Below are 26,426 nucleotides of genomic sequence, written 5' to 3' on the forward strand. Positions count from 1 at the left end.
ACCTCGCACTGGCTTTTAGGACATATGGAGCAGAATGGTAACAAAATGAAACAAGCTGGGGTGAAAATTAAAATATAATAATAATAATAATAATAATAATAATAATAATAATAATAATAATAATAATAATAATAATAATAATAGAAAAACAACAACAATCTGAGCATTTGGTAATCTCTATAGAAAATAACATATTTGTCTAGGCAACTCATCGGTGAATATCATAGTAAAGACAGGAAGAAAGTAAACAAAAATATAATCACCCCGATGATTTAAGGGTATAGATAATCTCGTGTTCATGCCCATTTTTTGTAAAAAAAAAAAAACAAACATTAACAGCAAAGTTTATTTCCAGTGTGCAGCACACAGTCTTTACGTCCTCGAGCAAGGACTTTTACGCGTGACGTCATCCATAACGAGAGGTGTTCAGGATCCTCGGAGAGAAAGGTCCCGCGCGCCCTGGCAACCTGAGAAACACAGGTAAATGCCGTTGTTTACAACACTGTTTTGCCAGTCATTATGCTTCAGGAATCCGAGCAAATAGAGGGCAAGAGATGCGGTAACAGTGATGTCAATGCCTCGCCGGCAGTAAAGATGCCCGGCGCCCACAGATACCGTTCTCTTGCTCGGCGGCCTGTTCTGAGTAGCTAGCTTGCTAGCTAAAGCTAGTTTTGCAGTTGTCTGTCAAAAGACACAATAACCGCACCTAAAACGTTCATCTGCCTGACACCTATTGCCTGTTTCACCCACGGATAGTGACAATTACTCTTCAATTCGCCCAACGAATGTCTGTGCGAGTACTGTCTAGAGGAGCCTAACGCTTGTTTTCCCATCGACTGTCTTGTGTTATGGGAGACGGTGACGCCGTCACGGTGATGGTGGCGCACACTCAGACGAACCCTTTGGCTAAGAATACATCTAATTGTTCAATTAGCTAACACGCTATATATTTGTCTGAAATGTTGGACGCCAAAGCATTAAACGCGGATGCTATCGTTGTTTTTCTGTTTTACTATGGATGGCATTGGTGTCTATTACGAAACCCGAGCAGTAGTCTATGCCCTATGGCCTAACATTTGGGACCTGGCTCTTCGACGGTGGTCGCTTGGTAGCAGTTATTATCTTATAATTTGTCGCTTTGAATCAGTCTAATGATTTCCAGCATCTCAAACACCTGTGATTTTGGTCAAACTATTAAGATTACTGAGACAAACACAAAGGAATAGGTTTTCCTTATTGGCTTTAAGACTAGTCTTGTTGTGGCCAGTTATAGCTTTCGTTTTCCTCCCGCAGGAGATCTACATGATTTTCTAACCTGAAACGAGTGTTTCTGTTTTTGTAAAGATAATGGATGGTACAGTTGACATACCAAAATGTGTAAGTATACGATTTTATAATAGCCAGTAGCTCACCTACAGTCACATGCCAGTACAAAGCTCATTTCTTGCCTGAAGGTACAAGCTGCAGAAGTTGTTGAAGACTCTACCATTATGCTTACTGTAAACTTTACTCTATTGTATTATGTGGTACTGAGGCTTGTATTGCCATTTGAATGTTGTAAAGCTATAGTTGAGTTTAGAAGTTATCAATCAGGTATGGAAGGTGTTACTCTGTACATCTCGTCTCATGTAAATAAAAGTAATGAATTAAGACAGCAAGCAGTTTCTTAGCAATCAGTGCTTTAGACAGCTTAGACCAAGTTTTGCACTGAATCATTTCCTAGTCACATTATTAATGTGACTAAGAATGTAGTTATTAGTCACATTAACCACATTAGATTTTTCTTGGTAAAATTAAGCCTTCACATTTTAGAACTGTAAACACAAGCTCGATCAATTACACAAAAAAGCAAGTTGGTAGAATGTCAAGAAGCTTTTGCTTTCCTTTTAATCAATTGTTGTTTTTTTCATGCCCTGTATTTGTAGCCTCTTATTTCATTTATTTGTTACCGTGACATAATCTTGGGCTGTGTTTTTTTATTATCCTTCAAAATGAATGACTGATATTAGTTTATTACTCAAAATGTTATTCAGCTTCTCTATTGAACTGTATTGTTTATACACAGTATACAGTCCCCTTGCCCTTTATTTTTTCTTTTGAACTCTGCTGCTGATAGTATTTGCAAGCCTCACGCTAACCATTATTGTCGATAGAATAGACCCTGTTTATCACAGAGGTTTGAATCTAAATGTAAATTAATTTTGAGATTGTGTTGTCAGCAACATCAATGTCTGCAATATCACAATTGCAAAAGACTATTTTTATTGTGGTTGCTGAAAACATGTTATATTTTCAAGTGTTCTGCCTGCCAATAATGTTTCCCATCTGGTAGAGAAACTGTCAATGCACTCGATGCCCACAGTCGATGTGTATTTTTAGTTGCCATGATGTGAAAGCACACCAGAAGTGGTAAGACGTGATGAAGGAAAATGGTGACAAAAATATGAAAATATTGTCATCACAGAATTCATCACAATATCAGTTTTTCTTAATGTATATTCAGATTTTGTGTTTAAAATCTGAAGAAGGTTTCATTGTCCACTACATTTCTTGCAGTAATTGTGCATCTCTGTGGCTATATACTATTCAAATTCAGTGCCTATCAAATCAAAAGATGAGCAGACAACTTACATTGTACTAAAACTGAGAAAATGTTTCATCCCTTAAATATGCCCCAGTTTAATTTGATACTATGACATTTCTTCTATGTTGTTCAGCTAGCTCTATTATTTTGACAACGGAGCCACTGCAGTGTAAAGAGTATGAAAGATTTGCAGCAGATGTGACAAAATCAGCTGCATATTTTCTTGAGAGTTTTGATTTCGATTTCTCCATACCTTCTGAAATCGTTACTGTACTTTCTGCTGTCAAGTTCACTGATTGCAAAGATGTGAAAAAGCCTTATATTAGGTTCAATAAGGCCATCTTTTATTGCAGTATGATAATTTCACTATAAAAAATTAAGGAAAAGCCATTCTTTTGCTCAAGCACTGTTTATCAATGAGTGGAAAATATCACACATTAAGATTTATTTTTTACTTAAGTATATTGGCACCGCTTATGTTAATACTGTGTGGAACCACTATTTGCCAGCAGATACCTCTGCAACATGCACATAGGTGTCTTTCATCATTTTTTCTCCACTAAATCCTGATTGCTCAGATTCTTGTGTCTTCTCATAAGCATTCTTCTCTTTTGTTCAACCCCTTGTCTTTGAATATTTTTTAACCTCCTTCTCCATTATCATTACTTGTGTGTCAGGACAAGTAAGCTTACGTCCGGATTTAGCTGTCACAGATTCCGTTGTTTTAAAATGTGAAATTATTTCTGTGAATGTAGAAAGTTGTGGATTACTAAAGGTTCACAAATACTTTGATTTATCTAAAAAGTCAAGCATGAATTGCTAGAATGATTTGATTGCATTTATGTTGTACGGAGTGTTGTGAGTGCATTTTAAATATATGATTTTATTTAAAATAACTATATATCAACATGGGAGTTTTTGCTTTCCAGATAAATTTACATCAGTTCAAAGCTGGATTTTCAGAATAGCATGATATTCAGGGACTACATAAAAAAGCTGAGTTTAATGTAAAGTTTTTAAAATATCTACCATATCTTACCATACCATGAAGTTCAATAATTGTAGAAATTCCTCCAGTCACTAGAGAATCTTCCTCTACTCCAGTTGTTGTATAGATTGGATGCTGACTGATACCCCACTACTTTTTTTTTAGCTTCGCTCTTACGTTTGTAGCTTTTTGTCAATTCAGTATTTGATTCAATCACCATGAAGATGGCTGTGACTGAAGTAACATCAATCCCCACCTGTTAGTTTGACAAAAACTGATTAAATACTACAGAAAAATAAAATACAAAATACAGTAAAAATTATTTGCAAAATCTCTGGGCAACGAGAGGTTGTGCATTTTAACTAAACAAACTACTGACCTTATCCACAAGTTAATGAGTTCAGCATTTCTCACTAGTACATCTGCCAGTTCTACATTACATCTTTATAAAGTCCAGGGTTTACCCCAGAAAACCTGCTAAGTGTCGTGGTAGAGGTGGTAGGGCAGTAAACCACTGTGTTTTTTTTGTTTGTTTTTTTTGTCTAAAAGTGTTATAAGTTGACAGGAAATTTAAAAATATGCACAAAACTATTGGTAATACTTAAACAATTATCTCTCTGTGTTTGGGTTGTGGCTTATTTACATAAATTTGTTCACTTTCATTTTAGAGTTTAAAAATGATAGTACTGGGGCCTCAATAACATCCAGTAATTACCAAAGTATATGTAAAGTGTTAAAATGTCCAGGGATTAGTGTTTCTGTAATTTTCATTAAAGACTATATTCACTTACTATGCTACAGAGAATATATTTTTACTGTTCCTTAATAAACTCATAATGCTTAACCACATAAGTCAAATATTTAGAAAGTAGAGTACAGCTGGGATATTTTATTTAATAAAGAGTGGTAAGTGTGTTTTCACCCTTAATTTCATGGCTGTCTCATTACAGTTTTTCATTGCAACATCAAACGCACAAGCCACAAAGCTAATTGTTACATAAGTCGATCGTACTGGAAGGTGTCACTACAGAGCTTGGAGTCTTAAGAGGAGTAACAGAGGCGGGTTGACTTGGCCCCACCCGTTGCCTCAGTCCTTTCAGAAAGCTTGAGGCTGTTACTTTAAGTGATTTTAATACTGATTATTTAAAAATACCTTGATCACAAACTTGAATTGAGGCTCAAGTTCGGAAAGCAGTATTTTTATGAGTTTGCCCAATTCTACATTGCAGGTGCTCTTATTTTATTTTTGAGCTCATACAAGAGAATCATTGATCCACATGGACATGAGAAATCACAGTAAATCAGAAATTGCTGTGCTGCAGAAAATATAGAAAAGATGCAGTTATTCCCATTATGCAAAGCATAATAAACTCCACAAATCCTGTCATTTTCCCCCTCTGTCTGTTATTTTATTTATTTATTTTTGTTAATTTACTTCGACGACAACCCCTTGAGATGTAGCATCTCGTTTTCAAGGGGGTTCTTACCACAATGCTTTTATACAAAGCAATGTGTATCTGAGAACATGCAGTTTGCCTTGTGCTTTAATAAAAATGTTTTTAGTTTTGATCAATGGAAAAGAAAATGTGTTGTTTTTTTTTATATTGTTTTTACATGCCAAAGCCGCTCAGGTATACTGTTTGATTCGAAGCACTGGCTAGTTGATTTGTGTAATAAATAGTATGCCCTTTTATTTGCTCCAGAAGTGATATTCATTGTTGGAAGAAAAACGCATGGTACATACTTTATTTCAGCAGGAGCTATTAATAATGTAATAGACTGGAATATGTTACAAATAATGAAATTATTAAACTTGTATATAGGAGCTGAGAATGGATATAAAAATAATGTAAGAGCTGACATTGATTGCTCTCTTAAATAAAATATCTATAAAAGAGCATAGGTCTTATTTGTGTTTTTTTTTTTGTTTGTTTTTCTACTTTTCTGAGTGGTTCAAAGTGGTTTGAAAAAATAAAATCTATCGTTTGTTGCACATTATTTTGCAGATGTGAAATTTAGATCTATAACTACAGCATACCTCATCACTAATGATTATTACAGAATGAACTTTGTTTTTTTTTTTTCTGTAGTTATTATAAATGGATATTTTTGCATTGGAATAACTCAGACATAATATGAATGGTTGATATAGAAAGGTTGGAGTTCAGAAAAGGGCTTCCTTAATTTGGAAGTGGAAGTTATAAACAATATAATTTAAAGCGAAGTGTGTCTGGGGGTGGGGCCTATTGAAATGGACAGAGAAAAAAAACAAGAAGGGGGTGGGGTGTTGAAGGTGTAACTCAGAATGAGAGAGAGGAAGAAACTCAAGCTATTGATGGGGACAGAGGGGAGGGGTGGAATGAGCAAGAGCGTAGGAGAGAGGGAGGGCTGTGTGGGCAGAGGCTTGCTGAATGAGGAAGAGGTAGAGCCATTTTTACTGTTGAGTAACTGCATGCTGGTCTAGCAGTGCGAGAGAGAGGGTGAACGAGAGGTAAAGGAATAAAGTGCGAACCCAGGATCTTATTAGAACTCTCTTTCTGGTCCTATCGTCTTTGTACACCTCTTGCTTGTTGCTTGTTTTCACTTTTTTGGGGAGGCCCCAGAGAGGACACACAATGGAGCGAAGAGCCTGTGGCAACTGGGCTGTTGTACTGCTGAGAGGGGGATGGGGTAGAGAGAGGACCGGTTCACACAGCTAACAGAGCCTGCTGGCTGTAGGTTTCCAACAGCCTCTCCTTCCTGCCTGGACATACTCTTTCCAGACTGGCTTCTTTCCTGGAACAACCACTCTTAAACTCTTCCTGGTCTACATTCAGGATTACTCACCATGTCTTGTGGGATTTTAGAACACATAACTGAGCCAGAGGAATGAATGGTTTTGGAATAACCAAAAAGAAAAAATAACTTCTTTCCAATTCATATGTGGCCTCTTTGGTTTCTGTTTCTGTTTGGTGGAATTGATAAATGGATTACAAGATGCACTCCAAGTCGAATGATTTGCTGGATTTTCAACAATTGGATGCCCTTCTGGAAAAAATTGCTCATTCAGTCTCTGTGAAAAGGTAATGTTTCGTGGTGACACTCACCAACAAACCTTTAAGATATGTAATAGTCATAATTTATTTGCTAATGAAACAATTGAATAACAAGAGAAGATAAAATGTAGAGTTAGTACAGGGTGTTTTTTTTTATGTACTTAAAAAAACTGGCCCAATTTGAAGTAGATCTTCAGTGTTGTGTTGAGAACAGCATCATCAAAACTTTAAGTCAAAAGCTTAAAACCTGGGTGGTGGTGCGTGGGTTTAAAGCATGGCCTTGTGCATATTAGTATTAGGAATATCCCCTGCTTCCTGAAATGGTTCAACTTGCTTATCCTAAACAGCTGGAAGTTTAACTATAAAGAGGGAGCTTGATTCTTGTCTCTTCCTGTTAGTTTCATGACTCATGTGTTGCCTATTTGAGTTGGTGTGTGACCTCATGGATTGACGCATTTAGTGAACGCTAGTAGCCAACACAAGGGGAACTTCTTTTAAGTTTGTAACTTTACACTAACAAAAGACCTAATGTTAGATAAAATTATATTTGTGTGAAACATGGCATAGAGGAAAATAATTGCATTCATGCGCAGGCTGATCATGACCTAAAGTAACAGAAAAAGGTATCAATTTGCAACCAAAAGTGGAATCATACAAGTAAACGCACATATAAAATATTTTGTGGCTGATTTCTGGTCACTAATTTATTAAAGCTCCTAAATGGAGCACTTAATTGCTCCATTTGAAGCCATTTGAAAATTGAGCAATGAGCTCAATTTTAATGGTAAAATGAGCAGTCATAAAGTACTGTAAAATTAGGTTATGAGACTGTATTTATACAGATAAAATCAAGCTGAGTTCCAGCATATCTCTTTACTACAAAGAAAATTTGTAGGGTTTTTTTTGTAATAAAAGCCTTTTGCGGCCTAGCCGTTGAGATCCGCCATGATTTTTTTATAGTAGAACCAGAGATGACCTCAAATTGTATGTGAGGCAGGGATGAATGTATTAGATAACTCTGCAGTTAAACATGATTTTATTTTATTTTTTAAAAAGACACAATGACTGTTCACATTTTGAACTATCTTTACCATCTCATATTACAGTTTTGCAATTACAATAATTATAGCCTAGAAGGTGGATAATTGTGGCATCTGGCTCAAATTCCTGTTGTGCAACCTGAAGAAACAGTCAACATGGCTCTGAAGAAAATTAAGTATATTACCTTCCACCCTTTGTGCTCTCTGTCAATTTTAAACACCTCTGTGATGCCAGAAGTAGCTACCTTTCAGTTTTCTTCCCATAGTAACAATTTCCATACATTTTAGACCAGTAGTCCTCAACCCTGGTCCTTAAAGTCTGGATCAGTTCTAGCCAAGCTGGGAGTGTCTCCACTGCAGTCTGCGCCCTAATATTTTGGGCGTAAATATGGGCAGGAACGTGGAAACATAGCCAGGCCGTGAGCTTTGGCTGTTGCTCCAATTGGATGATTGCCATTTGCAGCAACACTCAGCAACAGAGAACTTGAGGTTGAGGTTTAGATGGGCTCAAACAAACCCAGATATTCGATTTGTCTTAAAGACAAACAGTGTCAACTAATTAAAATAAAGCTTAAAATGATGTTACATCTCCATCCTCCATCTGGATGTTATCAAGGCTGACTCTAATAAACCTTGATACTTCACTTTGTCTTCTAGAAATTTTTTGCTGGCTGAAACTTAATGAAAACGGTTGTGATTAACTGATTAGTTTGCTATATGTGCAGATCTATTTACATTGTGGTGCTTAATTTTTTCAACATGTGCAACCTTTGGACTTAGATTATGCAGGCAAATAATATATACACAGACTTTATTGAAAAGCAATACGCAGTCAAATAATAACATGCACATAGGCAAACTCATGTAAGGTTGTTCAGGTGTTTTACACCAGCCAATGAAAAACTATAGCTTTGACAAAACACTGACCAGTCCTGCACTGTGTCTCGCTTCTTTATTTTGTATCAGTTCTTCCAAGATATGTGCTTCTTGCAGAGCTGCAAAATCGCAGTCATTCTGCTTCAAAGGTTAAATTGTGTGTTTCTGGCGCTGCCTATGGTTACATTTCTCCACACTCAACAGCAGACGCCATGCCTGCCGGTCCACTGTGGTGGATGAGCTGTTATTTGGAGTTTGTAAGGTCTGCCCTTTGTTCATTTAATGAAGGCTGGGCCAATTAACATTTGCAGTCTGTTGTCAGTCTAATTGCTTGTCCTGTCTTGTATTATCCTTGAAGTGGGGATAAACAGAGGAGGATCTAATAATAGAGACAAATTGGGCTTGGGAAGACTGGGGCAGAACTGGTCAAAGCCACACCTGTGGACAAGGGTCTTTAGATGTATCCTTACTCCAGGACACCTGATTCAAATGTGGCTCTGTATGTAGAGTAGTTGCCTTGTGATCGGAAGGTTGTAGGTTTGATTTCAGCTTCCTCCTGTCACATGTTGATGTACTTAACCCCAAGTTGCCTACTGATTTGCGTATCAGTGTATAAATGTGTGTGCGTTGGTTGAATGTGACTCTTGTGTAAACCGGTTTGATCCATCAGGATCAGAGACACAGGAAATCAATCAATGTCAATCACTAGTGGATTTGATGATGCCATATATCCATTATCTAGGGGGCTGGTGCCTATTTACAGCAGTCAATGGGTGAGGGGGGGGGTACAGCCTGGACAGGTCACCAGTTCATCGTAAGGCAACACAGAGACAAACAGGACAAGGCAAGCAACCATTCACATACATTCACACCTAAGGAGAATTTAGAGAGACAAATTTACCGAATAGTCATGTTTTTAGACTGTGGGAGGAAGCCAGAATGCCCAGAGAGAACCTACGCATGCACAGGCTGGACATAGAAACTCCATGCAAAAAGACCCCAGGCTGAGACTTGAACCCAGGACCTTCTTGCAAGACAACAGTGCTACCAACTGTGCCACTGTGCAGCTCCGATTTGATGATATATCACTCCTATTAAGTAACAGTCCACCAACCAAAGTTTTTTGGAGTATTAGACAAAACATGAGCAACACTTATTTTCCTTCAGGCCCTCTTGAAAATGATTTTAAAGAACAAAAAATTAGGTGTCCTTGACTGGTCAAAATAATATTTGGCAAAAAAAATAACCAATTCTGTTGCCTAATAAACATCTTGTGCTCTTTTCTTCCTTGTAGAAACCACACCAAAGTGGCATTGCGTCTAAAAATAAACGTGGTCTATACAGATTGCACTACATATTTTTTGACATGACCAGGCCTCTAGTACATAGTGTATTTAATGTCAGATAAAGCCAAAGTGTAATTGTTTGTGAAAAATAATGAGTAGGTAATAGGGATGCAAGTTATTGATTCAGTTGAGCTAGAGTTGTTAGTCGATCGATAAGATCAATCGATTAATTGATGAAGGATAATTTTTCATACTATGCTGAACCATACCTTTTTATTTTAGCTCCTTTAAGCAGGCAGTTACCGTGGTTCTTAAAGGAGTTTTAAAACTTCGTTCCATAAAGTGCATTAACCCTCAAATTCAATCATGCTTATTGGCACTATGATTTTTTCAATCATGTTAAAATGTTTTCTGCTTTATGCCCTCACCCACTCTTTTTTTCTGTCATTTTATCCTCACCTTTGTAGCACATATGTAATTTGGGGTAAGGCTGCCATGCAGTCTGCCTTAGTGCATGGCAGACTGCATTAGAAAAATTTGTTCCAAAGGAAACAATTTTAATTTAATAAACCATCAAGCAACAGTTAATTGCAAGTTGATTCACTGTTTGCATCCCTAGTGCGTACTAATACATTTCTTTATATTTCATTTCCTTTCTTCATACCACTCTTTCCTTTTATGATTTTGAATAAAAAAAGATTGTCATCAGTTGGCTTATGACTAACATCACATTTCTTACTCATTGATTCTGTGCCCATCCCTTAGATTCATGTGTTATGTCATACATACGTAGGTTATGCTTTACACTTTTTCTGCCCTCTTAGGCAATATCTTGTATGAAATGAAAAATAAGAATCCGTTAAAATTATACATAATTATTAAACAAATCTTAATGATGTGTTGAAATAACATCTGTGTTGATAGTTTTGGCATTTGTATTATGAATCTGTTTAGAATAACTTAACAATAAAGTTGACTGTTCTGTCCATTTGGCTGTCTTTGTTCAGTCTTAAACGATGATTTGGCTAACATCAGGTTCTGTCTTCCTTTGTTTTAGTGTTTGAAACCCTGAGTGTTTCTAGCATTTTACAGGTTTTACCTTATTTGGAAAAAGTTGATGAAGCGCAGATTTGCGCTTCATCTCTAAGGTCATATTTTGATATACTGTGATTTATATATCATTGCTTTAAAACATAAAATAGACTCATTAATGGCAATGTCTCAATATTATTTATTATATTGTTTCCAACTGTTTTAGAACAGTATGTGCCCACAAATTCCTTGAAATGATCATAGAGAAAACATTAGTCATGGTTTATTTTGAATAAAAACTAATTCCTGAGTAGTTCCTAAAGTCTGTCCAAACCAAGTGCTCCTTTACGTAACTTGCAGATGTCTGATGTGATTTTAGAGACACAAAAATAATCTTGGTTAAGTAGCAGAAGCTCAAAGATATTAAAATTCATTGAACCCTCTTGAGCTCAGCAAACAGACAGTAGCCGTTTGCTTCTATAAAAAATGTCAAGTGTTAGAGAACAGAACCAGAGATTTTTCATAAATTTAGCACTTTAAAACAGTCGCTACGTAGAGCCAATAACCTAAACAACTACAGTTTCACCAAAGATTATGTTTTTTGCCATTTAAAGAACCTTAAAGGTGCAAATTAATGAGAAGTGTTTGTTTTGCATTTCTGTTTTGTGGTTTAAATTTTTAGCACAGATCTGGTTAAAATAAACCAGCAAATAATTCAACAAAGAGGAAGGATATATCAATTAGTTTTATTACTTTTATCAATCAATATAATCAATCATTAATGTATTTAGCAAGAAAAGACAGACCTCCAAAAAGGACTTTTGTGATTTTTATTAGTATTTCTGTTCGTTTAAGATTAAAGAAAAGATCTTGAGCTCAATGTTTGGTTGTTCATTACTTCAGATTGTTGTAAGTTCATAAGCATTTTTGTTTTCAGAGCTGGTAGTGCAGATTTTCTTTTATGTATTCTGTTATCTTATGTTTTTTTGACATTTATTTCCCTGTTATTTGTTAAAGTATCTGGTTCTTTTCGGAATCTCAGAGATTGTTTGAGTGTGGAGAAGGCTTAAATGTGTGTCTTAGGGACCAATATGCTAAATCATTAATCAATTTATGATCACATTAGCCTTCTGACTTGAAATGCCTTAGGATTCTTACCTCTACATCTTATGGTTTTGAACAGTTTTGCCATTGTTCTTCCAAATTATATCTTTTTGGGGCTGCAAAAATATAAAAATTTCTTTGTTATTATCCAATATTTTTGCTGTTTTGGCTGATAATATTTACTGATCTTTTATATATTTTGCTACCCTTTAGACACAGTGAAAAAAACATCCACAATGTTGACGACGTTTCTCTGCTTTAGTTTAATTCCCTGCAATCCTGCATTGTATCACTAATTGTCACATGACCAAACAAACGCCATATGGTTTACATCCTCCTTTCCATCTTCCATAAACACAAATGGCAGCAGGAAGAAACTAAACGTTGTTTGTTAACATCAGCCCACTTTTAGTTATTGGATACCAATATGTGAAAAAATGATTAACATTAGCCAATACTAATGTTGATGCAGATGTATTGTTCATTTCTGCTGTTTTTTTATTAGAAGAAATGTGCAAATTTTGCGTTTCACTTTTGGTCTCTATTCTAAAGACTAAAAATATATTCCAGTGCAAGTAAAGCAAGGAATGAAAGCCTCAGTAAAATCAATAGCTTGTTAACTGACAAAAAGTGTGGGTATCGGCGTGAATAAGCAGAGTGGTGTATTGTTACCATTGCCCAATTAATTATTTATATCTCTGCTTCTAGATAAAACACAGGCCATCATTGTGATTCTTAGTGAAATCTGCAGATCTACAGTTTTGCCTGAATTTAAACCTTATATCTTCACATGGACGATTAATGGTTTGTTTTTACAGACGGCAGTTGTTGCCTCCTTTCAAGTTAGGCATGTATTCTGAAGACGCATGTAAAACCAGATTTCCCGGTGTGAGGTCTTCACCCCCACCCTAATACTCAAGCCACCTTCCTGTCTCCTCAGAAAACATTCCACAGTAGCCGACAGTGATCTATGCCCCGGTCAAAGGTCAACAGCTTTTTTTAGGTTTGAGAAAAACATAAGACCGGAAGCATGAGGAAGTGAACCTCTTGACTGATTAGTTTTAGTTGTGTTGTTACACTTTGCCAGTGGGTTAACTGGTGTAGTTTGAATGTACATATTTGATTTATCTTATTAATCGGTCAAGTGAGGGGAATCTCTTGACAACTGCAATTAAAATTTGAGATTTTAATTAAATTTGCTTGCATTGATTTGTTTGCAGTTGCTTGCTGATGCGGCTTTCTTCACTTTGTGTCATATATGTAAGCCACATTCGTTCTGTAATCCCATCTTATCATTACATCTTATGTGCTCTGTGATTTCAACCCACGCACACAGATATACACACCCCAGTGCCAGGTTGGGATGCATCAGCTGATTGAAACATGTAAAGAACATATGCAAATCATGAATTGAAAGGATGATCTTAAAGGGCCTTTGATTTATTGGATTTTCATTATGCATTAGGCCATTTTCAAAGTTGCCATTTAATTTGTGTTAGGTGTACAATGGGTAATTTTTTTAACAATAATAAATTCTTACATATCTGTTTGGTCCAGGAAAAAGAAAAAGAGCAATAAGAAGTAAAGCAGCTCATCAGTGCTTTCCAAGATAACAGGAACAAAGATGGTTTCTTAAAGATGTTAGCCAGTGTTTGTTTTGACCCAAATTTCCTGATCATATCTATAATTTCATCAACTTGTGCTAAAGATTTTCGGTGAAAACAGGGATGTATCTGTTCTTATTTTTATCAGTTTGCTTTTCAGTGAAAGGTTAACTGAATCTTTACATGGATAAAATAACAAAAAAAAATTATCTTTACTCGCTTTACTGAATTAATCAAAGTTTTAGGTAAGAGTTGTGGCTTTTATATTTGGTACACCTTTAGGTACATATCTGTTATTGACTGTCTCTTATAACTCTGTTGCTGGCAGTGTAAAACCTCTTTGTTTCAGTTGTATCAGTTGTCCTTTGTTTACTTTAGGAAAAAAATATTTATTGAAGTCTGTGCTATATCTTTGAGTATTTTGATGGCTGTAACATATTAATGACAGTTCAACGCTTTATTTTTTCCAGAGATTCCAGTGAGGAGTGCAATGGGATCAGTGGTACTCTGTCAGTGGAGTCTGTGCCGGGGCCAAGACTGAACTGGTGTTCTGCCAGCACCACTACTCCTGCCCCTACTCTTGCTCCAGCTCCCGTTCTGGGACCTGAGCCCACGCCTAACCCTGTCAGAATGGGAGACGGCCTGGATACTGCGCAGATGTCGGGCAGCAGCCAGGGGCAGGCTCAGCAAACGGGCAATCCCCCAGCCCCAGAGTTCTTCAGTCCTAGCAGGCCGAAACGCCAGACCAACCAGCTGCAGTACCTACTAAAAGTTGTGGTAAAATCCCTATGGAAGCACCAGTATGCCTGGCCTTTTCATTCACCAGTGGATGCCATTAAACTTAACCTGCCTGTGAGTACAACCTGCTCTTTTTTGTTGCATAACCATAACAAGTAAAGAAACAACTGTTAAAGCACATTTTTAAGTCCCTCATATCTTCATCATTAGGTTGCTTAAAATTTTCCATTAGGGGATTATTAGCAAGATTTATGTCAGAAAAAATGCATTTTATTCATTCAACTTGAGGGAATTGGCTAGTGCTTTTATCGTCCCATTTAAGAACATCTGTGCACTGTTTCTGTAAGTAAAATTATATAATTACTACTATAAAATAGTATTATTTGAAATATTAATCTTCCTTAAGACTTTCAAGGAATACAATCCCAATGCACATCAAGTAATCTCAAGGCATTTAAAAAGACAAACAGGTTAGGTTCATATCCGATTCAAACCACGTTTGTTGATTATGTAATGTGTCATTTGTTTATTTCGGAGATTACCATCACTTTTTAGGAAGTGTGAGAATCTGGTCATGAGCTAATCATGTTCACTCATAAATATAGAAAATCTAATGCTGCTTAGTGGCACAGAGTTCAGCAATTCAAGGACTGGTTTTGGTCAGCGCTCTGGGAAATTTATGTTGAAATAACTTATATTTGCTACCCCAGATTTGGTGTAAAAATCCAAAATAAGTTGAATCAGTAATTTGTAAATAAATGATAAATTAAATCAGTTTAGTTTGTGACATGTAGATGCTACAAGTTTTGGTGGAAATGTTATAATAGCCTTAGCATATCAATTACATAATGTTGCAACTTAAGAAATTGTTGTTCTCACATTTTTCAAAATTTTTTCTAGGATTACTACTCTATAATTAAAACACCTATGGACATGGGAACAATCAAAAAAAGACTTGAGAATAGCTACTACTGGAATGCCCAAGAATGTATTCAGGACTTCAACACGATGTTTACCAACTGCTATATATACAACAAGGTAACATAGTTGCACACAAGAGCCATGGTTGCTATGAAATACAAATGTTTCTGATGTCTTTCCACTTTTGCTGAGGATGTTTTTCCTGTTCAATAGCCTGGCGATGACATAGTTTTAATGGCTGAAGCTCTAGAGAAGGCTTTCCTTCAAAAAGTTGCAGAGATGCCTCAAGAAGAAATAGAGATCCCGGTCATGACAGGAAAGGGACGTGGCCGAGGCCGGAGAGAAGGTGGTATGTGATTTGCTTGCTTATACCTTGCTCCTAATGAGCAATCTTCTACGAAACAGAATAACAATTCAAACGCCTTGTTCTGTCACCAAGGTTTAAACTTGAAACCAGGCACCATCATTGATTCGTCATCCACGACTCCACAAACGCGTGGCCTGTCAAACCTTCCAGCAGCTCCGCAGTCTCTAGGACCAATGCAGGCCCCATCTGTGCTACCTCCACATCCTTCAATCCAGGCTCTGCCCTCCCTTGTGCCCCAGACGTTACCCAGCCTTGCGCCACAGCTCGGAGCGCCATACACCATGGTTCAGCCAGACTGTGTTCCTCAAGTTCCTATCATGACTTCTGTGCCTCTCCCCACTCAGACCTCTCTTCCCCCAGTACCGATTCAGAACACTGCCCCTATGCTGCAGAGCCCTATAACTATGACCAAAGTAAGTTTGATGAATGAAGAGAAATACATTTGCTTTGCTTAGCACATTTGTTACAAATGTTTGTTTAGAGTGTGCCATAAATATTTGGTTTTGAAGTCTGAGTATCTGATTTTCTCTTCTTTTTTTTTTTCCACATCAGCAAAAAAAGAGCCAAAAAAGGAAAGCGGACACTACAACACCAACAGCAAATGACCAGCTGAGTGAGTCTTCACCTGCAGAATCTAAATCTGGGAAGACGTTACCCAGAAGAGAGAGTAGCCGACCACCGAAACTGTTAAAGAAGGAGGCTCCGGACTCTCAGCATCACTTAGGTATGGTAACCGGTCTCAGTGGACCAAGTGGAGGTCTTAGCCCCAAACCACAGGATCAGCTAGGTTACTGCGCTGGTCTAGTTAGAGATATGCTATCCAAGAAACACGCTGCTTACGCCTGGCCATTTTATAAACCCGTTGATGTGGATGCACTGGGACTACACGACTATCACGACATCATCAAACATCCAATGGACCTCAGTACCATCAAGGTTTGTTAAATGCATGATTGTAAAAAAAATCTCCAAAATATGACGAGTGCATTTTGTGACATGCCAAGTAAAATCCTTGATACATTTGCTAGGCCAAATTGGAAACAAAGCAATACCGAGATCCCCAGGAGTTTGCTGCTGATGTAAGGTTAATGTTTTCCAACTGCTACAAATATAACCCACCAGACCACGAAGTAGTATCCATGGCACGAAAGCTGCAGGTACATAAAGGTTATCAGTGTTTGTTGAGTGGAGGAATGATATAATTTTAATACATTCTTGATTAATTTAATCATTTCTGTTGTTTTTAGTATGCAAGCTACATGGTTATTTCCTATATGATTCATTTGATTTTATAGGACGTGTTTGAGATGCGCTTTGCCAAGATGCCAGACGAACCTGAGAGCAAGCCAGTGGTTTCTGCCCAAACTCCTACACTTCACCATCCTGCCCCGGTGAAGCCCCAACCCCATTTGGCACACATTCACACATCTTCAGACAGCTCCAGTGACTCATCCTCTGAGTCTGAGTCTTCCACTGATGACTCTGAAGAGGAAAGAGCTCAGCGGTTAGCAGAGCTCCAGGAGCAGGTCAGTGATCAAAGGAAACTCCAGACGAAGGCAGAGCTGTTACTCAGCTCTTGTAAAACTTTGTTTAAAAATGGTTCCTTTTTTCCACAAACAGCTGAAGGCTGTCCACGAGCAGCTGGCTGCCCTGTCGCAACCACAACCCAGCAAACCAAAGAGAAAAGAGAAGGAGAAGAAAGAGAAGAAAAAAGATAAGCATAAGAAGAAAGGCAGCATTCCAAGCCATGTAGATGAGATCCAGGACCCCCCACCTGTTCCACAGCTGCCCAAGAAAACTAAGACCACAAACAATAACAAAGATGTAGTTACTAAGAAGAAACCCAGGTAGATTTATCAATGTTTAAGACCAAAACCACTTTTGTCCACTTTGATTTTTCTTTCCTCTCTTGCCTTCTGCTGTAAATCTCATCATGTTTTTATTATTGTTTTATATATACATCTCTGGAAAAAATTAGGAGGCCACTTAAAATTAACCGTTTCACTGATTTTACTTTTTATAGGTATATGTTTGAGTAAAATGAACATTGTTCTTTTATTCTATGAACTACTAACAACATGTCTCTGATATTCCAAGCAAAAATTTTGTGTTAATTTGCGGAACATGGGAAATGGTCAAAATAACAAAAAAGATGCAGCGCTTTCAGAAAGCATTATTTAAAGCTTTCAGCGCTTTAAATAATGCAAAGAAAACAAATTCATATTCATTTAGAAACAACACTAATGTTTTAACTCAGGAAGAGTTCAGAAATCAATATTTGGTGGAATAACCATGAGGTTTTCGGTGGGGTTCAATGCAGTGGACACTAAATTTTTTTTCCAGAACTAACTGTATATTTATGCATCATAGAGCCACATTAAAACTCAAAACATACTGAAGCTGATTGTATTTTATTTAACTTACTGATTTCTGTGAATGAATTACTTCAGCTGTATCGTCCTTCAAGCAGCTTAGGTCATGATGCATCATCGTGTTTTATACAAAATTTCAGTTTGTCCAACAGTTCCTGTTTATGCATCTGTGTGAATTTATACAGCATTTTCTGCTGTTTTCAACATAGTAAACAAGCATTGCCTATTTTTAACAGAAAAAAAATTATGTGCACTTTTAGGTTAGTGAAAAGTAAATTTCTGCTCTGGTAAACTCTTTTTGTTTTGTTTCCCCCTATAGTAAAAAGGAGGTATTAAAAAATAGTCACCCACCCAGTCTGCAGCATGTTCCCAACCTGGAGGACGATCTTGGAACAACTGGACCACCGGTCCCAGGGGAGAAATGCAAGCCCATGACTTACGAAGAGAAGAGGCAGCTAAGCCTGGACATTAACAAGCTTCCTGGTGACAAGCTTGGCCGTGTAGTACATATCATTCAGTCGAGGGAACCCTCACTCAAAAACTCGAATCCTGATGAGATTGAGATCGACTTTGAGACACTGAAGCCTTCAACTCTACGTGAACTGGAGAGATATGTGTCATCCTGCCTCAAGAAAAAGAAACGGGTTCCACGTAAGATGCTGTGTGTGAATAGATTTATATTTTGGTGTTGCATCCACAAAAGTAATTAACACAAAGTTGTTTTTGTAGCTGAGAAAACCGTTGAGTCAGTGGCTCCCTCCAAAAAGACAATATCTTCTTCTGAAAGCAGTGGCTCAAGCTCAGACAGTGAAGCTGAGGGATCAGGTGGGTTCTGCTGAATTGCCTTTTTAAGTTCCCACGATACCACACCTTTCTGTAGAAAATCCCTGTTTTTTTCTACAAAGCACATTTAAAAGAATGTGTGTTTAACCAAAGTCCTGCATAGTACTAAAACAGATCAAACAGAAAGAGAGATTAAACTTCTTTTTTTTCCCCCAGGAATGATAAAGCAGCCGAAGAAGAAGAGCCAATCTGTGAAAGAGGGGAAGAAGATGCATCCCCATGTCCAGACGGGCTCTGCTCAGACTGGGTTTCAGTCCCAAGCTGTTGTCTCTCAGGCCAGCAGTCAGATGAAGCAGCAGCAGCACCACCAACCGTCTCCTGCAGGCTTTATGCCTCCTCCACCCGTCGCTGCTCTGGAGTCGTCCCACTTGCTAGAAAGCTACGAGCCTCTGCCTCCGTTCAGCCAGCCGATCATGCATATGCCCCACCACACTGGCAACTCTTCCCCTCCACCTCCGCATATAAACGCTCATTCTGCTGGATCAGTGTCCCCTGAAACGCACCCATTCCTCAACCAGCATCCGGTCCTCCCGTCTCCAGGTAAGGATGCATGTAGGTACTTTGATTTTATTGCTCTATTTTTATTTTTTTTGTTATTACAAGTGTGAGAGTGCCATCTCCAGCATCTCTCCGGTTCACATAAGGTTATATGTGCACTGCATGTCTGGATAAATAGTGCAGATGAATACGTATGTAAATGTTTTAAATATCATGATAGCATTGAGGGCAAGAAGACAGAGATTTGAGAAAATACTAGACATTATTGTTTCTATTTAATAATCTTGTTTTGAAGTAATTCTACTCCATCTTGTGCCTGGTTGATGATTTTTTTTAACCGAAAGTCTGTCAGACACAAACCTGCAGATAGTATATTGTGTATACATTGACTTCATTCTAATTTTATTTTCTATCTACGGAGCCTATTGTAAAGTATATTTACTCATGCAAAATTGTTGTTATCCTTCGGTTTATGACTGAAAAAACCCACAATGGTCACTGAAATAACTGTAAACTGACAAAAGTCCTTCTAAAGAAACAATGACTGAAAACTAACCAGTGAAAATCAGACATTGCCTTTGAGTTGTGGTTCAACAGAATCATACAAAAAAAAATATAATGAAATGGGTCAGGAACAGAAAGGAGGACACCTTTTCAACCTTTTGAGGCAATCAAATATTTTTTTTAACTGTCAATTCCTTGTTTCTCTATGGCCACAGTGTTCTTTTCTTTGTATGTTTAATTTTTTTCATCTGTGAACATGAAGCTCCAGCCTCAGATGTTGCTGTGGGTTTTTTTTTTGTCCTGGTTAAATAGTCTGGTTGCTCTTGAAGTAACTTTGGTTGATTGGTCTCTTCCACTCCTGCATGTTCTCTCCAGTTTTGCCTCATTTCAGTTTGCTGGCCAAAGTTTTCAAAATGGCTTTGTAACACTTTTCAGACTGTCCAAACTTTTCCATGATGATCATTGGCTTGTGAAATTGAGTTTTTCTTTCTGAAAAATTAAATTTTATTGCAGTTAATTTATGACTTTATAAAGGGAGGCAATAACTTTTTCAGAGAACCAGGTTTATTTGGATATTTTATTTTTCCCTGATGAATAAAATCATGATTTGAAAACACTTTTTTTGTATTTACTCGGGTTACCTTGACTGATATTAAAATTGTTTCAATGATTAGTAAAATTTGACAATAGAAACAAGAACAGATGAAATCTGTAAGGGGAAATACACAATTTCACAACAATATATATAGAGAAAAAATGATTTTAATAGCTTTTAAAATATATTGTTGTACAATAACTTATGTTTTGCTAACTTGGATTCTTCAGGATGATTTACAAACATAAATAAATCAAAATTCAAGCACATTAAAGACACTTTGATAAGGATAATTTCAAATCGGATTAAAGTGAATTATTCATGGATAACATATTTACTGTGATGTTTGAACAATTGATTCTGTTTTTTTTCTGGGGGGGGGGGGGGGGGGGGGGGTTTGCTTCTTGTTAACTATGTGAATCTTTTGTTCAACCCCAGCTCTACACAGTTCGATGCCTCAGCAGCCGTCACGGCCGAGTCACAAAGCAGCGCCTCTTCATCCAAAACCGCCCCAGCAGCAGCAGCAGCAGCCAGCACCACCTCAGCAGCAGCAGCCAGCTCCACAGCAGCAGCCGCAGCTTCAGCCGGCCCCCCCTCCGCAGCATCAGCTCCCCCCTCAGATCCTCCACACTCACCAAACCCTGCACCAAAGGCCCATGTCACCCCCCACCCTCACCCCTCAAGGTTTGCTATCTTCCCAGCCTCCCCAGATGCTGTTGGAAGACGACGAAGAGCCGGGGTCAACTACACCTATGAACCAAGTGCAGTTATTCCTACAGCAGTTCCAGCCGGCCCGTCAGCCGCAGCAATCCATGCAGTCGCACCAGGCGCCGGTTCGGCAGCAGCCGCAGCAGCAGCTGCAGCAGCTGGGACAGACTTCTCTCCTGCAGACAGCGACAATGCAGGGACAGTCGCAGCTCTCCGCACAGACTTCGCTGCCTCCTCCACAGCTTTCTGTTCCCTCTCAAGCCCAGCCCACTGCATCACATCAGGCCCCACCCCCTCAGATTACCCTACACCAGGCCCGCCACCTGCAAAACGCTCAACACCAACAGCAGCAAGCGCAGCAGCATCAACTGAACTACCAGCAGGGTCCGGGACTCGCTGGTCAGTCCCAGGCGTCGCAACACAACATCTCAATGCCCTCCAACAAACCACAGCAGATTATCCAGCAGCAGCAGGAGCAGCCCTCCCCTCGGTCATCCAAACCTGACCCATACAATACTGGTAGGTGTGAGAAAACGATGCAAAAAAACCCAACTATTAGCTGTTTCTAAATGCCAAAACTGCTTGGTTATCATATCTGTTGCTTCCTTGACAGGCCACATAAGAGATAACCCATCTCCTCTCATGATGCATTCCCCACAAATCCCCCAGTTTCCTCCCGTCTCTCACCCATCCCCACCTCACAACATGCAGCCCAAAAAGGTAAGACGTTTACAGAGACCAGACAAAGTCTTTCTATAGATGGGTGCAAACGCCAGGAGCACTGACCTTGGATCATTCTTTCGTCATGCAGCAGAGGGCCTCTGGAAGCCAAGTTGTGGTTAAAGAGGAAAAACTTCCTCCGTCACCAGTGATGAGAGGAGAGCAGTTTAACTCTGCGATGAGAGCAGAGCATCACAAACATCCAGAAATCAAGCCCAGTCAGACCGGCCAGAGTCAACAGAGTGAGAACTCCACACTTTTTATTTTACTCTGTATGAAAAACGCTTGAAATAATGCACGGCCTGAGATGCTGACAAAGCTCGTATGAATGTCTTGGGCAGATTTAAAATCTGTGGATAGTTCACGGCCCGTCATCCGTTCCTCTGAGCCCAGCGGGCCACCTCCCATCCTGCAGGAAAAGGAGAAATTCAAGCAGGAGCCCAAGACCTCTGTAGCTCCCAAAAAGGTACAGGTGGGTAAGAGGATCCGTTTCTGGACTTGTTGTAAATCTGAATATTTGCCTTGAGCAGCACTGCTAATAAGTCTCCATGTTTACGTTCTCAGGACGTGAAATTCAAAAACATGGGCTCATGGGCAAGCCTGGCACAAAAGTCAACGTCTACAACACAATCTGCTGTGAAGTCATCAAGTGACAGCTTCGAGCAGTTCCGCCGTGCGGCCCGGGAGAAAGAGGAGAGGGAGAAGGCCCTGAAAGCCCAGGCAGAGGCGGAGAAAGACCGGCTGCGTAAAGAGCAGGACAAGCAACGGTAAAACAAGAAAACACACAAGGCAGATTCACCTGGTGAATCACCTGGTGGGTGGATGTGAAAACTAATCTGTAAATTACGCTCAGAAAGTTTATGAAAGAAAACCGATTGAGCCCACAAAGACCAGTTCTTAATTGCTGATCGCAATTAAGAACATTTCTTAATTGCCATCAGCAAGATTGTTATTGCACAAAAAAGTTGCTGTCGAAATGTTTTAGGGGAGATTTATAATACTTTATTACTGCTCATCAGTAAACAATAAAAAAATCTACTGACAAGTTATTAAAAATGTTCATGTGAAGGCAATTTTTTTGTTTTTGGTGAGATTGAGTTTATCTTTATCTTATGATCTAAAATGACACAAATGATCCAGACTTCTAGAGGAAAATAAATGCAACAAAAGAGTTTATTCAGATGCTGTGGTGTTATCATAGACATTCTGCTTTATGGCAACACTAATATTTGTGCTTTAAGATTTTTTTTATTATAAAAAAACTTTAAAAAACTTATTTTAAAAGACGTGGAACACTTTTTCTCCCCCAATAAGACATGAAACTTCAAACAAGATGTGCATTTAATGGCATTTATTCATCTTTTATGCATCTGTTGATTGCAAATTCCTTGTCTGAACGCCTTACAGAGGGCGGGATGAAGAGGACGTCATCGAGCCTCCTCCCAGAAGAGTGCATGAGGAGCCTCGTGGCCGCCTCGAGCCGCAGCACATCCAAGCCCCTTCTCAACAACAACCGCAGCAGGTGCAGCAGGTGCAGGTGCAGCAGGAATCCCAGCCGGCTGCCATCCAGCAGTCTCCTCAACCCGCCACTCCGCCTCAGCCCTCCACACAGAACTCACTAGATCAACAGAGGGAACTAGCACGCCGAAGGGAACAGGAGAGGCGGAGGAGGGAGGTGGTAAGCCAACACTCGTTTACTCTCTACATCACATGCAAAAGAAGAAAAAAAATGCTGATTTGAAATGCTGAGTTCTTCTTTTCTTTCTACAGATGGCAGCAACTATTGATATGAATTTTCAAAGTGACTTAATGGCTATCTTTGAGGAGAACTTGTTTTGAGAAAACGAGGACAGCAGAATGAACTGCAAAAGAAGGAGAAGAAAAAAGCGAATGAATGCCTCAAGCATCCTCTTGAATAAAATCATGGCAACAATGCAGCGCAGACCGCTCCACAGACTTAATGCATACACAACCAGCCCTGTTGAGACTGAAAACAAACGCTGGCTGGACAAGTGGTTACGGCTCACTTTGGCCCCATTGGCTGAACACATGGAGGGGACTCTTATTGTTTTGGATGTCATTTTCTTGGAATCTAGCATTGCTTGCCTGATCTCTAGTTGTGGAGAAAAAAAGGAACCCTTTTTTTTTTTGGCACAGTTGCCTTTGTCAGACTTGATTCTCACTGTGTGTTGGCACAACAATACTGCAGGAGTAAAGACATCCCAATCCTGGAGATGGTGAAAATGCTCTGAATTACTGACAGACTGCGCAGAAGTATTTTGAAACTGCCAGATGTCTAAAATCGTGAAGAAATTTGTCTTTTTTGTTGTTTATTTTGTCATTAGTGAACTGTTTTTGTTTTTCTTTTTTTATATTTGGTGGGGAAGGGGTGGGAGCAACTTCCATACTGTAAATCATGTATATTTCTCAGCAGAGAAGGTACAGTTTGCCTTACATCTCTTTCCTAAATAGATAAGTATGTTGTATGGCCTGCACACATGGACAAACCAATAACACTTACAGACAAAAACCAGAAGCCGTGCAGATGTTTTTTTCCATCATCTAGGATCTACTGTAAAAAAATATTTTCTTATGCTTCAAAAACTGTTTATTTTGGATCTGTCTGCTTTTCCACCTGGGTTCTCCTTGCGCCAATACACTCCACCACCTATGCCAAACAACTCAATATCTTTTATGTTAAATAACTTCTCTAAGCATTGTAGGTAGATAGCGGGCAAAAAACTGAATATATGCATTATCATAGCTCCAGTGAGTATTTATCAAAGAAAAGATCAATTTTCATCTTGTATTTGTCATTTAAAAACTACAAAAACTAGCTACCAGAAGAGTTAAAGAGCCAGTTGTTTCTGCGCTTTAGTTGGGTTTCACTGCAAGTGTCGTTATATTTGTTTTACTATCAGATATTGATGTTCGGCTGTTCACAACAGTCACTACTGGATTGGATAAGCCTCTTGTGTTGCCTTTGAGGATTCTGTTGTGACTAAAATCAGTGCTTAACATTTGAAAGATGCAATTAAGGAAGAAGAAACGATTTCATCTTTTCTAGCTAACAGTTAAAACAAGTTAGTAAAAAACTGTTAATGGGACCAGACTAAGCTCCCGCTTTCGATCATCTTCCAATTCACAACAGGCACTCTTGACAGCGTTTAAAAAAAAAAAAAACGATCAACCAGAAATGTCAAAACAAGAAAAAAAAAAAGTTGAAAATGGTTTGGATTTCTATCTTTGTTCTTGTTTGATAATAGTGGATGTAAGTTCTAATTCTGTTCCTGGAGACATTTTGGAGCTGGGCTAAAATCTGAACATATGTTGTCCTCTCTATTTGTCTCTTAAAGTGTTTTTTTTTTCTCCAGTGCCTGTATTGTATTGCAATTCTTGTTGGCTTATATTACACTTTGAGGGGACTTAGAAAGTGGCACATCAGGAGTGGGAGGTTTAATATTTAAAACGGGAGGGAGATTTTTTTTGGAGAGTTTGTGTTTTTAAAAAAAAAGAGAAAAAAAAGGTAAAGACAGCATTTTATATTTTACCCGTTGTCAATATTCTGGTTTTAAAATTTAGTTTTAGCTGGGCATCTTTAAGTGTAAACATCTGACAACTACTTTTGCATTTTGTTCTCTCAGCAGATTTTAGCTAGATGTGTTTCAGCGTTTCCACATTAGCGTTTTCAGTCTGGTCTGTAAGTTTGATTGTGTAAATTTGAGCGACTGCGTGAATGTGAGAGTTTTGTTTTTTTTTTCCACTGTGTGATGCGAAGAGGCATGTTCCCAGATATGTAGATAAACGTTCTGTTGATGAAGACTAAAAAGATGAACAGGAAAGGTTTAGTACTTAATTCACTTTTCTTTTTTTTTATTTCAAGGCCACCATGTATGAATATATAATGTTATTATTAGACCTGTTTCAAAAGTGTTAAGAAAAATACTTTCATTCCATTTTATCCTTTTGTTTTCCACGATAACTGTTGGACATAATGTGCCATGAGTTCTACAGAGAATGTGCTGAAATGCAGCTCAGCCCAGAATTTGCTTTATTCAGGTATTTTAATTTTTGTGTTGCATTTGTTCTATTTTGGGGGGTTGTTATAACATTTTCCTCAGTTTTGTTTGGTATGTGAGTGGTCTCTTGAGGTCTCTGAATACGTATGTAATGATCATTGAATAAACTCATCTGTTTTATAGAAAATAAAACAGAGAAAGTGTCTGTTTTAATGTTGCAACTCCCTCTTGATTTGTAGGTGAAGAAATATGTTGCTTCTCAGTTGTAGAGCTGGTCAATTTTAAGTTGGCTCTTTCTACAAATAAACCAAAATGCAGCACTTTGTAATATTAATACACAATACAACATATTTTGTCATTTTACAACCACAGACATATATGAGTTTTATTTGGGTGTTATGTGATGGAGCAACACAACGTAGCGCAGACAGGTAGTGAATACTTGAATTGCGCATGCTTTTACAAATAAAACTCAGAAAATGTGGCCAGACTGCTTTACTTTGACAACCCTAGATAAAATCTAGTGTAGTCATACAATATTTTTCAAAGGTACTCATTTGTAAATAAGTTTATCTTTGCAGTTGTTCTGCAA

General features: G+C 38.3%; 1 protein-coding gene across 6 annotated transcripts; it reads left to right on the forward strand.

Moving 5' to 3' along the window:
• The first annotated feature begins 290 nt into the window (after positions 1-290).
• LOC102235651 (bromodomain-containing protein 4-like) lies at positions 291-26,034 on the forward strand. 6 transcript variants are annotated; one of them, XM_023348791.1, is made up of 20 exons: positions 413-480; positions 1,294-1,377; positions 14,020-14,401; positions 15,188-15,325; positions 15,422-15,557; positions 15,648-15,988; positions 16,128-16,511; positions 16,604-16,732; positions 16,871-17,101; positions 17,196-17,422; positions 18,267-18,598; positions 18,677-18,772; positions 18,947-19,342; positions 20,826-21,614; positions 21,709-21,815; positions 21,907-22,057; positions 22,157-22,287; positions 22,380-22,582; positions 23,223-23,493; positions 23,586-26,034. In XM_023348791.1, exons 2-20 carry the CDS (start codon positions 1,352-1,354, stop codon positions 23,652-23,654), a joined length of 4,539 nt encoding a protein of 1,512 aa, XP_023204559.1. In that variant the 5' UTR covers positions 413-480; positions 1,294-1,351; the 3' UTR covers positions 23,655-26,034. The 6 variants fall into 6 exon arrangements, with proteins under 6 accessions (XP_023204554.1, XP_023204556.1, XP_023204555.1 ...); XM_023348786.1 differs by lacking the exon at positions 1,294-1,377 and having other exon boundaries at positions 291-480; XM_023348788.1 differs by lacking the exon at positions 1,294-1,377 and having other exon boundaries at positions 291-480; positions 18,947-19,330.
• Positions 26,035-26,426: the final 392 nt, after the last annotated feature.

Source organism: Xiphophorus maculatus, chromosome 16 (assembly GCF_002775205.1).
Source record: "Xiphophorus maculatus strain JP 163 A chromosome 16, X_maculatus-5.0-male, whole genome shotgun sequence".
NCBI classification, from domain to species: domain Eukaryota; kingdom Metazoa; phylum Chordata; class Actinopteri; order Cyprinodontiformes; family Poeciliidae; genus Xiphophorus; species Xiphophorus maculatus.